This window comes from Elaeis guineensis, chromosome 7, assembly GCF_000442705.2.
Source record: "Elaeis guineensis isolate ETL-2024a chromosome 7, EG11, whole genome shotgun sequence".
In the NCBI taxonomy this organism is placed as follows: Eukaryota; Viridiplantae; Streptophyta; class Magnoliopsida; order Arecales; family Arecaceae; genus Elaeis; species Elaeis guineensis.
Genome location: NC_025999.2, coordinates 5,022,021 through 5,035,273, shown reverse-complemented (window position 1 = coordinate 5,035,273; position 13,253 = coordinate 5,022,021). Strand labels below are relative to the sequence as shown.

The following is a 13,253-nucleotide window of genomic DNA, read 5'->3' as shown; positions in this document are numbered from 1 at the left end:
TTTTTATGACTCACTAATATCCAAGGATCAATTATCATCAATTTTAATTTAAAAAAATATATATTTTATATAGCCCTTCAGGTGCTAGTTTCCTGACGTAAAAAATTTTCAAGATCCATAACGGCAGATAGTCACAAATTGTGTCCAACTGACTTCAACAAATTTTGGCAAGATAAGTTTAATTCAAACTACTTTAATTGAATTATAAATACTTTGAATTAAATTTATCTTACCAAAATTTATTGAAGCCAGCTGGACACAATTTATAACTATCTGTCGTTATGAATCTTAAAAATTTTCTAAGTCAGAAAACTAGCACCTATATGGAGGATTATATAAAATATATTTTTTTTGAAATCAAAATTGATGATAATTGATTCTTGGATGTTAGTGAGTTATAAAATAATTTTTAATAAATTTTAAGACCCTTTAACCTATTCGTTCGAAAGTTTTAAAAGATTCAGATTAAAAAAAAATTGAACTAAAACTCAAGTTTTGACTTCTTATTCTTAAGATTTTAATTTTTTTGATATTTTTATTGATTCTAAATAGGATATTTTTTATTTATATTTATATTTTAAAATTAATAGAGAGTAAAATAAATGAAGATATTAACTTAAAATAAAAAAATATAAATAAGATACAAAAAAAAAAGATATAGAAAAGGAGAGAGTCCCACACAGAAAGAAAGATATAGAAAAAGAGAGAGTCACCACACAAAAATATAGAAAAGGAGAGAGTCACCACACACAAAGAAAGACATAGAAAAGGAGAGAGTCAGAAAGAAAGATATAGAAAAGGAGAGAGTCGCCACACAAAGACATAAAAAAGGAGAGAGTCACCACACAAAAAAAAAGACATAGAAAAAGAGAGAGTCGCCACATAGAAAGAAAGAGATAAAAAAGGAGAGAGTCAAGAGTCGCCCTATCAAAGGGTGACTTATAAAGTCACCAAAAGGGAGAGTCGAGAGTCGCCCTATCAAAGGGCGACTAATAAAGCGCCTTATAGGAATAGATAGAAAAGGAGAGAGTCACCCTATCAAAGGGCGACTTATAAAGCCACCTTATAGGAATAGATAGAAAAGGAAAGAGTTGTCCTATCAAAGGAGACTTATAAAGTCACCTTATCAAAGGATGACTTTCTTTGCCAACTCACCAACCTAACCGCTAGCTGGGGCCCAGGTGGATGAGAGAAATGAGTCATCCTTTGATAAGGCAGCTTTATAAGTCGCCCTTTCATAGGGTGACTCTCCCCTTTATTTATATTTTTTTTATTTTAAGTTAATATCCTCATTTATTTTACTCTTCATTAACTTTAAAATATAAATATAAATAATAAATATACTTATCTGGAATCAATAAAAATATCAAAAAAATTAAATCCTTAAGAATAAGAAGTCATAGATTTTAGTTCAAATTTTTTCAAATCTAAACTTTTAAAATTTTCAAACGAATAGGTTAAAGGATCTCAAAATTTATTAAAAATTATTTTATGACTCACTAACATAATTACCATCAATTTTAATTTTAAAAAAATATATATTTTATATAGCCCTCCGTATAGATTTAGTTTTCTAACTTAAAAAATTTTCAAGATCCGTAACGATAGATAGTCACAAATTGTATCCAACTTGCTTCAACAAATTTTGGCAAGATAAGTTTAATTCAAAATAGTTATAATTCAACCAAAGTAGTTTGAATTAAACTAACCTTATCAAAATTTGTTGAAGTCAGTTGGGCATAATTTGTTACTATCTGTCGTTACGGATCCTGAAAATTTTCTAAGATAAAAAACTAGCACCTATATGAAGGACTATATAAAATATTATTTTTTTGAAACTAAAATTAATGGTAATTAATTTTTGAATGTTAGTAATCATAAAATAATTTTTAATAAATTTTGAGATCCTTTAACCTATTCGTTCTAAAGAAGAAAAGTTTTAAAATTTCAGATTTAAAAAAAAATTGAACTAAAACTCAAGTTTTGACTTCTTATTCTCAAAGATTTTAATTTTTTGATATTTTTATTGATTTTAAATAGGGGTATTTGCTTATTTACATTTATATTTTAAAGTTAATGTAGATATTAATTTAAAATAAAAAAATATAAATAAGATACAAAAAGAAAGGGACACAGAGATGTAGGCGCCTACATCCATGATGTAGGTGCCTACATAAGGGATGTAGGGGATGTAGGTGCCTACATCCCTGATGTAGGTGCCTACATAAGGGATGTAGGTGCCTAGATTCCTGATGTAGGCACCTACCCTGATGTAGGCGCCTACATCCATTCTATTGGTTCTGATGTAGGCGCCTACATCCATTCTATTGGTTTCAATTTTAGACACCTTCATTCTATACTTTTATATTTATTGGACCCAAGGCACCGAACTAGTTGAAATATGACTTCATCTTCTTTCTCTTTCCCTTTCATTCCTCTCAAAATCTCTAGCTCCCATCTCTATAATCATTATACCATCTCCACTCATATCTTAAATCTAAACAAAAAATCTTCTTTCCATCTCCGGCCAACTTTCGAAAGATGGCTCCAAAGATGCATCTTCTCCAATGCCAAAGAGCAACCAGAAGTGAAAGCAGAAGGGGAAAAGAAGCAAGTGAAGTGCCAGCTTCATCACCTCCTTGGAGATCACCTACCAGAAGTGAAAGCAGAAGGAGAAGAGAAGCAAGTGAAGCACCAGCTTCATCACCTCCTTCGAGATTACCTCCTCCAAGAATTTTAGTAAGTGATAAAAATATTCTCTCAGCTCGTATTATTGATATGAATTTCTTAGATTCAGAGGGATTCGAGATTGCAAATTTGATTAGAGCTATAGGGTGAAAATTTATCTGTACAGCTGAAGCCCCAATATTTATAAAGTTAGTTAGAGAATTTTATGAAAATATTTTATTTAAAAAAACACCGTATCATCTTCAGTGAAAGGAAAGAAAATTTATTTTGATGATGAAATACTAGGATAAATTTTAAAACTTCTAACCATAAGTGACCTAGGGAACAGTAAAGAAGATAGAAGTGTAAGAATAGAAACTGTTCTTGGGGTAGAGAATCACAGTCAATTTCATAAAATTTATAAACGATAATTAAATATTGAAATGAGACTCCTCCATATCATTATTTGCTGGATTATACAATCTAGAGCAGGAGGATTTGATACTGTAACAGAGATGGACTTAGCAATTATATATCATGTAGTCCAATGCATCCCACTCAACCTTCCAAAAATGATCATTAAAGCTATGCAAGAAGCGGTGGATAGAGCACAGACATCTCTATCTTATGCCATGATTTTAACCCATATCTTTAAATATTATGGAGTAAGGATTCAAGATGAACAATCAACAAAATTAGGCAAAGGTAGCAAAATCAATGAAGGAGCCCTCCACAAAATGCATTGGTTTAAAACTGATAATGGTGAGTGGACTAGAAAGAATGGAAGCAGAGAACATGAGGAAACTGAGGAAGAAAGACTTCAATTTAATAAAAGTGAAGCAGGACCTACATAGCTCGTGATATAAGAAGGCTAAGGTAGCGCTGCCCCAACTCAACTGCCCACATGCGTCGAGATCACGTAGCAAGGGTAAGTACAATAACTGCACATAGGAACTGGACTTATTGATGAACAGATACCCCCCAATAAGACAAAGAATAAATGCCCATGAATATCATTGTACGGTTCATCATCTGCATCATTCGATAAGTGGTGGAACATATCACGAAGCCAGTGAAATCTCAATGAAGATCTGATAATATCGCTTCTGACGGTCTAATCCCAAGCAACTCCTCATAGAGATCTGACCAAATGATCTGTGTAGTATCGGTGATAGCAAGCCCATGCACTCATAATCAAGGAGAACAGCAACATCCTGCAGCGTGATCGTTGCCTCTCCAACGTGGAGGTGAAAAGTGCGAGTCTTCTAACACCATCGCTCTACCATGGTTGTAATGAAGGCCCAATCAAGCTGTATGTTATAAACTCTAAAAACTCCATAAAAACTAACCATATAAAAATACTCTATAATCCTCTGATGTGGCCGTCAGGCGCACATCGCGGTGGAGCCTCTATGTCTGTAGCGTAGGGGCCCATATCCTCTCCAGAATATATACTGTCACTATGGTGTCAAGTCTGAAGATAGAGCACGGTAGGGTCAATCGGCTCCGGATGTGCGTCGGAGTCTGAACAAGTCATATCTGAGGTGCAAAATATAAAGACAAGTGTACGATAAAGATAATAAGAACATTAAATAGCCAATATTAATAATATGATCATTTCGTACATTTTCCAAATGTTTACATGATATGATTACATAATCAAAATAGTTTAAAAAGAATACAAGTATTACATAAATGTAGACCACATGAAAAGTAGAGATAAATCAGTGTCGTTGGGGACATCTACGTCGATTATGCCCTATCTCCTAGCATAATCCACACTGTACAATATTTTGACGCTCCATTGCATCCATATCATTTCGAATCCTCTTTGACTGTGGATGTCCCTTTCCTTGTCTTCTTGTGGATGGGTACGATATCAGTCTTGGTGCAATCCACTCAGGCCAATAATGCAGACTCTCTAGAGGATGGAAGGTAAATGCATATAACTGCTCATAATATGCAATAGTGTAATAGTCATCAACGAACTGCTTTCAATCTAAGCTTCAGCTGGCACAAACAGCAAACAAGTACGAGCATGGATAATGCAGTACCACTTTCTATATGCGCATGTGCATGCCCCTAAGTCGATTGTTTGTGTATAATCAGGTTCATCGGGACTGTAATGCCTTCGCCTCAAGTGAATCTCATACAAACCTAGTTGGTTATTGTACTTAATCACACAATATTCTCTAGACTTCAACTGTCGTGCATTTAACCTTCATCTAATTTTATCTATGAATATTCTGCCGGCTTTCCTTCTTCGTACTGCAATTGCAGATCTGACACTGAACCATTTTGACAAACGTTCGAAGAAAAGATGAGCAAGAGCAGTAATAGGCAATGAGTGAGCCCCCTTCAACACCTTATTGAAGCTTTCAGATAGATTGATATTCATTATTCCATACCTACATCCACCTGTATCATGCATCAGTGTCTATTTACTTAGATCATCAAGTGGATATGTTTTCAGATATTGGAAGCAGTTGGGCCATGTTCTCTCAATATATTGCATGCTTCGATCAAACTTTTAGGGTTGATTTTGCTTTACAGTTTGATGAAAATAAGCTAAAAATGCAGCATCATGGAATCGACCATTTAAGTTAGCCTCAATATGTCGAAGACATAATCCATGATATCCATATAATGCTGTCCATCCAACAGATTGATCTGAAACAGCAGCTAATATTTTTTTATACCGATCTGAAATTATGCCAATCCCCATACGATCACGTGCCACATAATAGCGTAAAAGCCAAAACCATAACCAACTATTATGGTTCTCGTCTTCACAAATGGCAAATGCTAGAGGATAGATACTTCTATTTCCATCTCTTCCCACAGCTATCATGAAAGTATCCTTATATCGACCGTACAGATACGTTGCATCGATACTAATCAGTGGGTGACAGAATTAGAAACCCTGAATACATGGACCAAATGCTCAAAAAACTCAATGGAACACCTCCGTATCTGCATCTATTGTAGGAAATTTTGTAAAATCTACCACGATCCCCTCATTGGCATGATGAACTGCAACTAGTCAAGGATCCAATGCATTATAAGACTCTGTCCAATCTCCAAACAGCTCACCCATAACAATTTATTTAGCTATCCATGTCTTTCTGTAAGATGCCTTGCACTGCCATGCATCACGTATATAAGCCTGACAGGCTGATATGGATATGGATATCTCTGCTCTAACTGATCCTCTAATGATATCGGCAATTATGCGTGCATCAAGCTGTGGATGATCTCGCATCACATCTGTATTCAAGCATGTGTGTGGCCCTTTATATACCGTAATCTTCCATCACTGTGTCTTGGTCTGAAGGAATGCACAGAGATGCCAACTATAAATATCAGACTGTTTACACATGATGTTGCATTTAACTCTATCTGACTCGATGACTTTGAAAGGATGGTGGGTGCGAACGGTATATTGTTTCATGACACGTTGGACTTGTTCTTTCGACCCAAATACCATTCCTTTTCTTAACTCTTCATTCCCACTAAATAATGGATATTCTGGTAAAGCTCCATGGGATGCAGCCTCATCGTCGGATGCATCAATTAGTCCAAATTCATGAACAAGGGGTGCCTCATGTGGTGGGACATCCTCTTCTGCACTAGATTCTCCACTATCACTACCATCAGACTCTGCATCATCATCCTCATCTTCATCATCAGTAGGATTAGGATCATAACTAACAGCAGCTTCATTTTCAAATAAAGTTGTCTCAGCCATTATAGTTTCCAATCCTTCTAGTCTGGCACGTGTTGTATATGGCTGATTAAGTGATATAGGATCGTGCTCCACGTGCTCCACGTGCTCCACGTGCTCCACGATAGCTGCCACATAACTAGGACCGACATCCGTATCATCAAATACGGTGTTATATGAATATTGATATGCAGACTCCGTACCTACCATGTACTGAGGACTACTAGTTACGGATGCTGCTGGTCCACCAATGGTACATACAGGGATGCCTTCATACTGATATCCAGCTTCATCAGTCATTGAAGCTGTATCAAATAGAGAACCACTCATCTCCGACTGCATAAGTGGGGTAGATACAGTCTGAGACACACTAACATACTGTTCATCACCATCCGAAACTCCTACCGCTGTCAGTTCAATAAAAATTTTAACAGCTCGAAAAACCCCTTCTGATGAGATGCTCAAGATGATGTTAATATTCTGATCATCTTCAATAGGTACAATCAAATACTGTCCAACGGTATGCATCAAAAATCTATATAATAGAGAAATTCTACAGTGATTGGGGTTCCATCCGGTGATAGCATAGCAGACTCGCACAAGTTCTAGATTTGTTGCATTTCGGTCTACCGTGGTCATCCGGATCTTTCCACCATCATAATATACACCGTTAGCATTATGACTGATCTTCTCATCCCAATGAAAGATAACAGTGATAAGACTTGGATCCATTTTGTTGGAAATTATTGTGTGAAGGAACTGCATGAACATATAAACAGATGCTCACTAAGAGGAAATACTTAATATTTCAAATGATTTACATAATAAATGCATCCTATTGCTGTCTACTAGGTAAAGTTAGATCCTATCTCATTCAGAAATTGTATTAATTCTATAGGTAATTATGGTAATCAACCGATATGGAATAGGAGCCGAAAGAAATTTTGATAGTATTTTTTCTTAGTTTTTCTCACACGGTTGAAAATGTGTGAGGAGAACTAAAAGAAAATGCTGTCCAAAATTTATTTCGGTCCCTATTGCATATCGATTGATTACCATAATTATCTATAGAATTAATTACAATTCTCAAACTGTCTAAACTGGATAATTAATTGATCAATGTATATAATTCTCCCATCCATACAAAAAAAATATAATTGTATGGATGTTTTAGAATATGTACATTAATCAAAAGACGGGTCTAAATTCCTAGTAATGCAAAATTTACTTAATGGGCCATGAATCTAAGGGATTTTGGGCCAACCAATCAAACAAATTATCCTCCTGTACAAATTACCTTCTGTTATAAAATTATAAATAAATATTATAAAAATAAATTTATAATTTAAATAAAAAATAATTTTTAAAAATTAAAAAAAAATTATTCTTAGTACCGGCGGCAGTACGGAGAGGTATGTCGGGGAGAAGGAGGGGACCGAGGTTCTCGCGTCGAGAGGAGGGGGACGGTCGTAGGGGACTGAGGCGGGGGCATTTGCGCCGGGGATTGAGAGGAGCGGTGGGGGCATTTGCACCAAGGATCGAGATGGGTGGTGGGGTTCGCGCGGAGAGGAGGGGGGATCGAGAGGGAGAGATTGCGTGGGGAGGAGGGGGCACCGAACGATGGGGATCGTATGAGGAAGAGGGGGGATCGAGAGGGAGAGATCATGCAGGGAGGAGGAGGGGACTGAGAGGGAGAGATCGTTTGGAGAGGAGGGGAACCATGGAGGGGAGATCGTGGGGGGCCGAGAGTGGGAAGGAGGGATTGAGTGTGGAGGGTCGGGAGTGGGGAGTGGGGAGGAGGGGAGCGCCTGTGGACGACTGTGGGGAGGAGAGGGGTGGTTTTTTTTTTTACTTAAGTCCCTTAAGAACCATATTTGCAAGGGCAACTTTTATAGTCGCCCGCTGGAAGAACAACTCATGTAGTCGTCGTGTAATAAGGTGACTATAATAGTCGTCCTTCCATAGGGGCTGACTCGATAATTTGTTGGTTGACTCATACTCTCATATGGCTTCAGATGGTATTTAAAATCATCTTATCATAGAACGTTTTTTTTTTTTTGAACAATAATTTGATAAATATTTTTTAAAAATATTATTTTGATAAATTATTTTAAAAATAATAATAAATGAGTAAAAAATCTCAGAAATCATGGCAAAGGATAATCCCACTTTGGCAGAGGAAAAGCAGCGGAATATGGACTCTTCGATCTAGAAAGCATGGAAAAGGACAATCCAACAAAAAATAATTGTCGGACGTCCAATCTCAAATTTCTAAGACATATCACATTGCCAATAATGCATGAAACGTAGCGTCGTATCAGATGTACGAAAACTTCCTTCTTGATCTGTAGCCACGAGAGGAATTGCACTGAAAATTTGTTAGTGAGACCACGCTCATTGTGGGTCACTAATAACTTAATTAATTAAAAAAATTAAATACACGGTGGCATGTGGTGTGTCGCATTCTTTTTCTCTATTTTATAGGCAACAAACGTGCTACAATGTATTTAAACATTTTCCCATTTCACTTAATCAAATGTCAGTTGTTCAAGATGAATATGATCCAACCAATAATTTTTGAATTGTGTCAGGAGAGACAGAGAGAAATTCATTCTAGACCGGGCACAAGAGGAATTGCACGGGAGAGCCAATAGTAGAAGTTTTCTACATTATTTTTGTTTATCATTTTTTTATAATTAATTTATTTTATTTCAAGATTCTAGAGTAATAGAAGTTAGAATAAAAAAGAAAGATTGAATTGATAACTTTGATGTCACAAGCTTGGGGCTGAGATTTAACTCCATAATAACTATATTTGATAAAAGGTACTCACCCAAATCGTTTTTCTTTTTATTTTTACATCTATTCTATTTATAATTCGGTCGAAAAGGGGAAAGAATTTTCTAAATCCATTCAAGTTAAATGTTTTGAAAGTATTTAAGAAAAATTAGAAATTTTGGTGAGAGAATAGTGTATAGTTTATATATATATATAGTCAACGTGATAATAATGATGGTGATGATAACGATGAAAAGAGAGATGAAGACAATGAACAATAATGATGGTGTTAAAGGTGGGATGATGACAATACGATGAAGATAGCAACAGTGGAGGTGGTGGTGTGGCGAAGGATGGTGGTGGTGTTGTGAAGGTAAAGATGGCGGTGAATGACGATGGTAAAAAGAGAAAAAGTCTCCAAAATAGCTTGCTGCTATCATACCATGTCAACATAGAAAAAATTACCTCAAGAGATAACCCTCAATAAAATTCTGCAACCAACACTTTATTCGATTCCAATACCTTTCCTTTTTTTTTTTTTTTTTCCCTAACTTTTGCTTCTTTTTTCTCGCGCGCTTTGGTCCATCCTTTCCACGCGGTAAGCCCTTCCCTAGTCTCTGAGCTTTCCGCTTTCGCCAAACACATCCAAAGAATAAATAGGTATGGTCCCTCCAAGGGAAGAAAATTATTCCAGGAAACAACAAGACAAGTGTAAAGTGGGTAGTATACATGGATCGTTCCTTTATTCTTACTAGGTGCTACTTTTGATCCAAACGGTTTTGGAGTTAGCCCACAGTTTGAAGAATTCGGCAGCAAATCCTAGATTCATCAAGTCGACTGTCTTAGAAGGCGAGTTAAGTATTACTCGAAAGCAGCTTGATGAAGCTTCTCTCAGTGAAATATAGGATGTCTACATTACGAGGTAAGAAGGTCCCATGTTACTCTTCCATCGTCTCAAGGCCCAGTGGAAAAGAGGAAACATATGACGGTGTGGAAAATATTCGCTCATCAAAATAATTGAAAGATATATATATATATATGATGTTATAATAGATACAAAATAAGGCGCACACAAACTTGCACAATCACATGAAATAGAAAAGAGAAGAAAAAATAGAGAAGAGAAAAAAAAATAGACATAAAATTTATATGGTTCGGCTATAAAGTCTACGTCCACGGATAAAATATGAGAAAAAAAATTTTACTACGATGAAAAGAGAGATACAATCACTCAAAACTCTCTAAACCCTAGTCCCTATGTGATTTTTCAAATTTTTTATAAAAACTATCAAGATTGACAAAAAAAATAATATTTATACTAATCCATACCGCAGAGAGCATTGCCCTCCACACTCAGCCTATATCTTTTACTACCATCACAGATCTCACAAAATATTCTATTCGAATCGTAATACGAGCTCTTCATATCGGATCATAATTCGGCCCATAAAAATATCCAAAATTCAAGCCCCCGTTAACATACGATGGCAAAGTAGGTATTCGCTTTGACGAGGTCCATTCATTAATTTTGGAGTTAGATATAGACGTAACACAGATCTTATCCTCCTTCGGACATCAATCTGAAAAAGTTGAACCGCGTTGAAGGTCCTCAGGCGGATTCTTTTGGTACATGTCCTCAAACGGAATTTTGCAAGCCTGGACGATGCCAAATGATCCGATGATATAAAACTTTTTTTAATAAAGGCAGATTCGATGGTATAAAAATTTTTTTCTTTTTTCATCATAAATAGATAGTTGAAGCCCAAAGGGAAGATCGCAGCGTTAACCGGAGAGAAACAAAGCAGCGGGAATTAAAGATGAGCCAGCAACGACATGAACAGACCGGCCCTCACTGGAGGGGTGATCATCAGGTAATTTAGAAACGAAACTTGTTATTATTTTTTCTTATTTGGTAAAGGAAAATTTCGACCAATTTCATTAGAGTTTAAGATTAATATTATCGAATGAAAACTGTATATATGGAAGTGAAGGAATTTGTTTCATACTCCAAAAAATCATGCATCTTCGCATTTTTCACCAACATGTAAATGATAGTATGTTAAGATTGTTATGATTATATGCTGATTTGATCAAAATGTATGTTCATGAAAAATATTTACTTTCTGAAAAGAATTCTACATCATAATTCATCAGTTTGGTGTGATCTGAAAAAAATAAGAACAAAAAGATTTCAAATATTGTCAACAAACAAGAGAAATTCGATCGTTAATCTTTTGGAAATGATATTTCGACATAGAACTACTCATTTATATTTGATTTTTTTTTTTTTTTTTGTCATATAGTCGATATTTTCTGATTTCCGTCATTCTGTTCAATCAACTTTCTCATGCCCAATTGATGCATGATGCTCATAACAGATACGACTCTTTCTCTTTACGTTTTCACAGGCTGTAATTGATGAAGAAGAGAATCTTAACGTTGCTCACTTCCCTGCAAGAGCTTTGGACATAACGTGGGGCAATGACACAAGGTTCTGGCAGTGGGTGGACCTAAAAGAAGATAAACCAAGGTATCCGACATCTATGTCTAATCTTAATTATTATTATCTCTTAAGTAGGTGAACAAAAGATTACAAAAATGGAAAATAAAAATTATGGATGAACATTGCAGTTGATGGTTCAGATTGGGAACCAAATCTATCCCACAATTTGGCTAAAAAAGAAAAAATAGTACGGCTGAAAAATATCAGCCTGTTTGATTTAAAGATTTGCCCTGTATTCGACTACTGGATGTGTCCTGAGTTTAGACCTGCATTTTGTGTAACCACTAATGCAAATCTCAAGTGCAGGTGGTTAAAATTTTTTTATCATACGCTTGGGAGCCTTAACAGTAGCTTTTAAAATGGTGCTAAGTTTTGCTGATTTTTTTTTTGGCCAGTATAAAGTTTACGGAGGGTGCAGAGCTCATTCAGGTGAACTGGATTGAAGCCAAGGGGACCTTAGCCGCAGAGAAACTCTCTCTTTCAACAACATATGAAGTCCTTTATACAATCAAGTTTAAGGATGATGCTTTTGGGTGGCACTCATCCCACATCACATTTCAAGTGACCCCCCCACACGGGCAAAAGAGCAAGAGAACTTTAGTCCTGGAGCCTTACAGAAAAGACTGCAACAAATGGCATGAGATCCATGCTGGGGAGTTCAGCTTGGCTTCTCACACTGGGGAAGTGGCGTTTAGCATGTATGGGGATGATAGTGAGTGGTGGAAGGGGGGGATGATTCTCGGAGGTGTTACAATCAAGCCTAAATTGGCCCAGGAGCATTCATCAGATAAAAGTTAATGAGTTCAGATCCTCTAGCATGGGTGGTACATGCTATACACTAGGCATGTTGCATGTCATACACTGCCCCTCTTTGATAGCCACCGTCCATCTCCGTGATTCAATGATGTGGCAGCCATCTAGGACTGCACCACTTTTCGTGGTGCAAAATATGCACTGCAAAGTATCCTGGGTGAAAGTTAATAGATATAAACTAAGAGATTAAATCTCAGCGCCTTGATAGTGCTAAGCAATATATTGCTGTTATAATCCTATCTGGTTACTTTTATTTGTAATATTGTTGCCACCCAACTATTATAATCCGATATGGTTACTTTTGTGTGCATTGGATTGACATACCTACGTTGGCTGTTTGGATTTTATTTTATATTTTTTCCTTTTTTTTGCCCAAGTATTAAAGTAAAATCAATTCATTATGTTTTCACGAGTTATCCATATATATATATATATATATATATATATATATATATATATATATATATATATATATATATATATATATATATATATATATATATATATTACTTATAGTGCTATTGTACAGCTCATTGAATGAAATTTTTTTTTTTTTTCTTTCCCCTCCTTCGCAACTACGAATAGCAATATTGCCATCGTGGAGAACACCGGTTATGAACTGTTGGTCATGTCCGGTTGGAGAGAATTAGGCTTTGGAACTCCAATTTTAACTATTTAGTTAGAAGAAAGTTCTATTCTCATTTTGATTATAGAATGTTAGGATTTGACGCCTCGAGATTCAGCCCACATTGAGCCCACAGCGAGGTT

At 35.9% G+C, this 13,253-nt stretch overlaps 1 protein-coding gene across 1 annotated transcript; it reads left to right on the top strand.

Moving 5' to 3' along the window:
* The first annotated feature begins 10,878 nt into the window (after window positions 1-10,878).
* Window positions 10,879-12,795, top strand: LOC105049218 (uncharacterized protein PHLOEM PROTEIN 2-LIKE A4). Its single transcript, XM_010928796.4, has 3 exons — window positions 10,879-11,040; window positions 11,578-11,699; window positions 12,068-12,795. The coding sequence occupies exons 1-3, from the start codon at window positions 10,987-10,989 to the stop codon at window positions 12,468-12,470; spliced, it is 579 nt and encodes a 192-aa protein (XP_010927098.1). The 5' UTR covers window positions 10,879-10,986; the 3' UTR covers window positions 12,471-12,795.
* Window positions 12,796-13,253: the final 458 nt, after the last annotated feature.

Excerpts from the sequence above, each read along its gene's own strand:
- LOC105049218 (XM_010928796.4), top strand. The coding sequence starts at position 10,987 with ATGAGCCAGCAACGACATGAACAGACCGGCCCTCACTGGAGGGGTGAT. Across the intron at positions 11,041-11,577 it reads ACTGGAGGGGTGATCATCAG|GCTGTAATTGATGAAGAAGA; the intron begins GTAATTTAGAAA and ends ACGTTTTCACAG. Across the intron at positions 11,700-12,067 it reads CTAAAAGAAGATAAACCAAG|TATAAAGTTTACGGAGGGTG; the intron begins GTATCCGACATC and ends TTTTTTGGCCAG.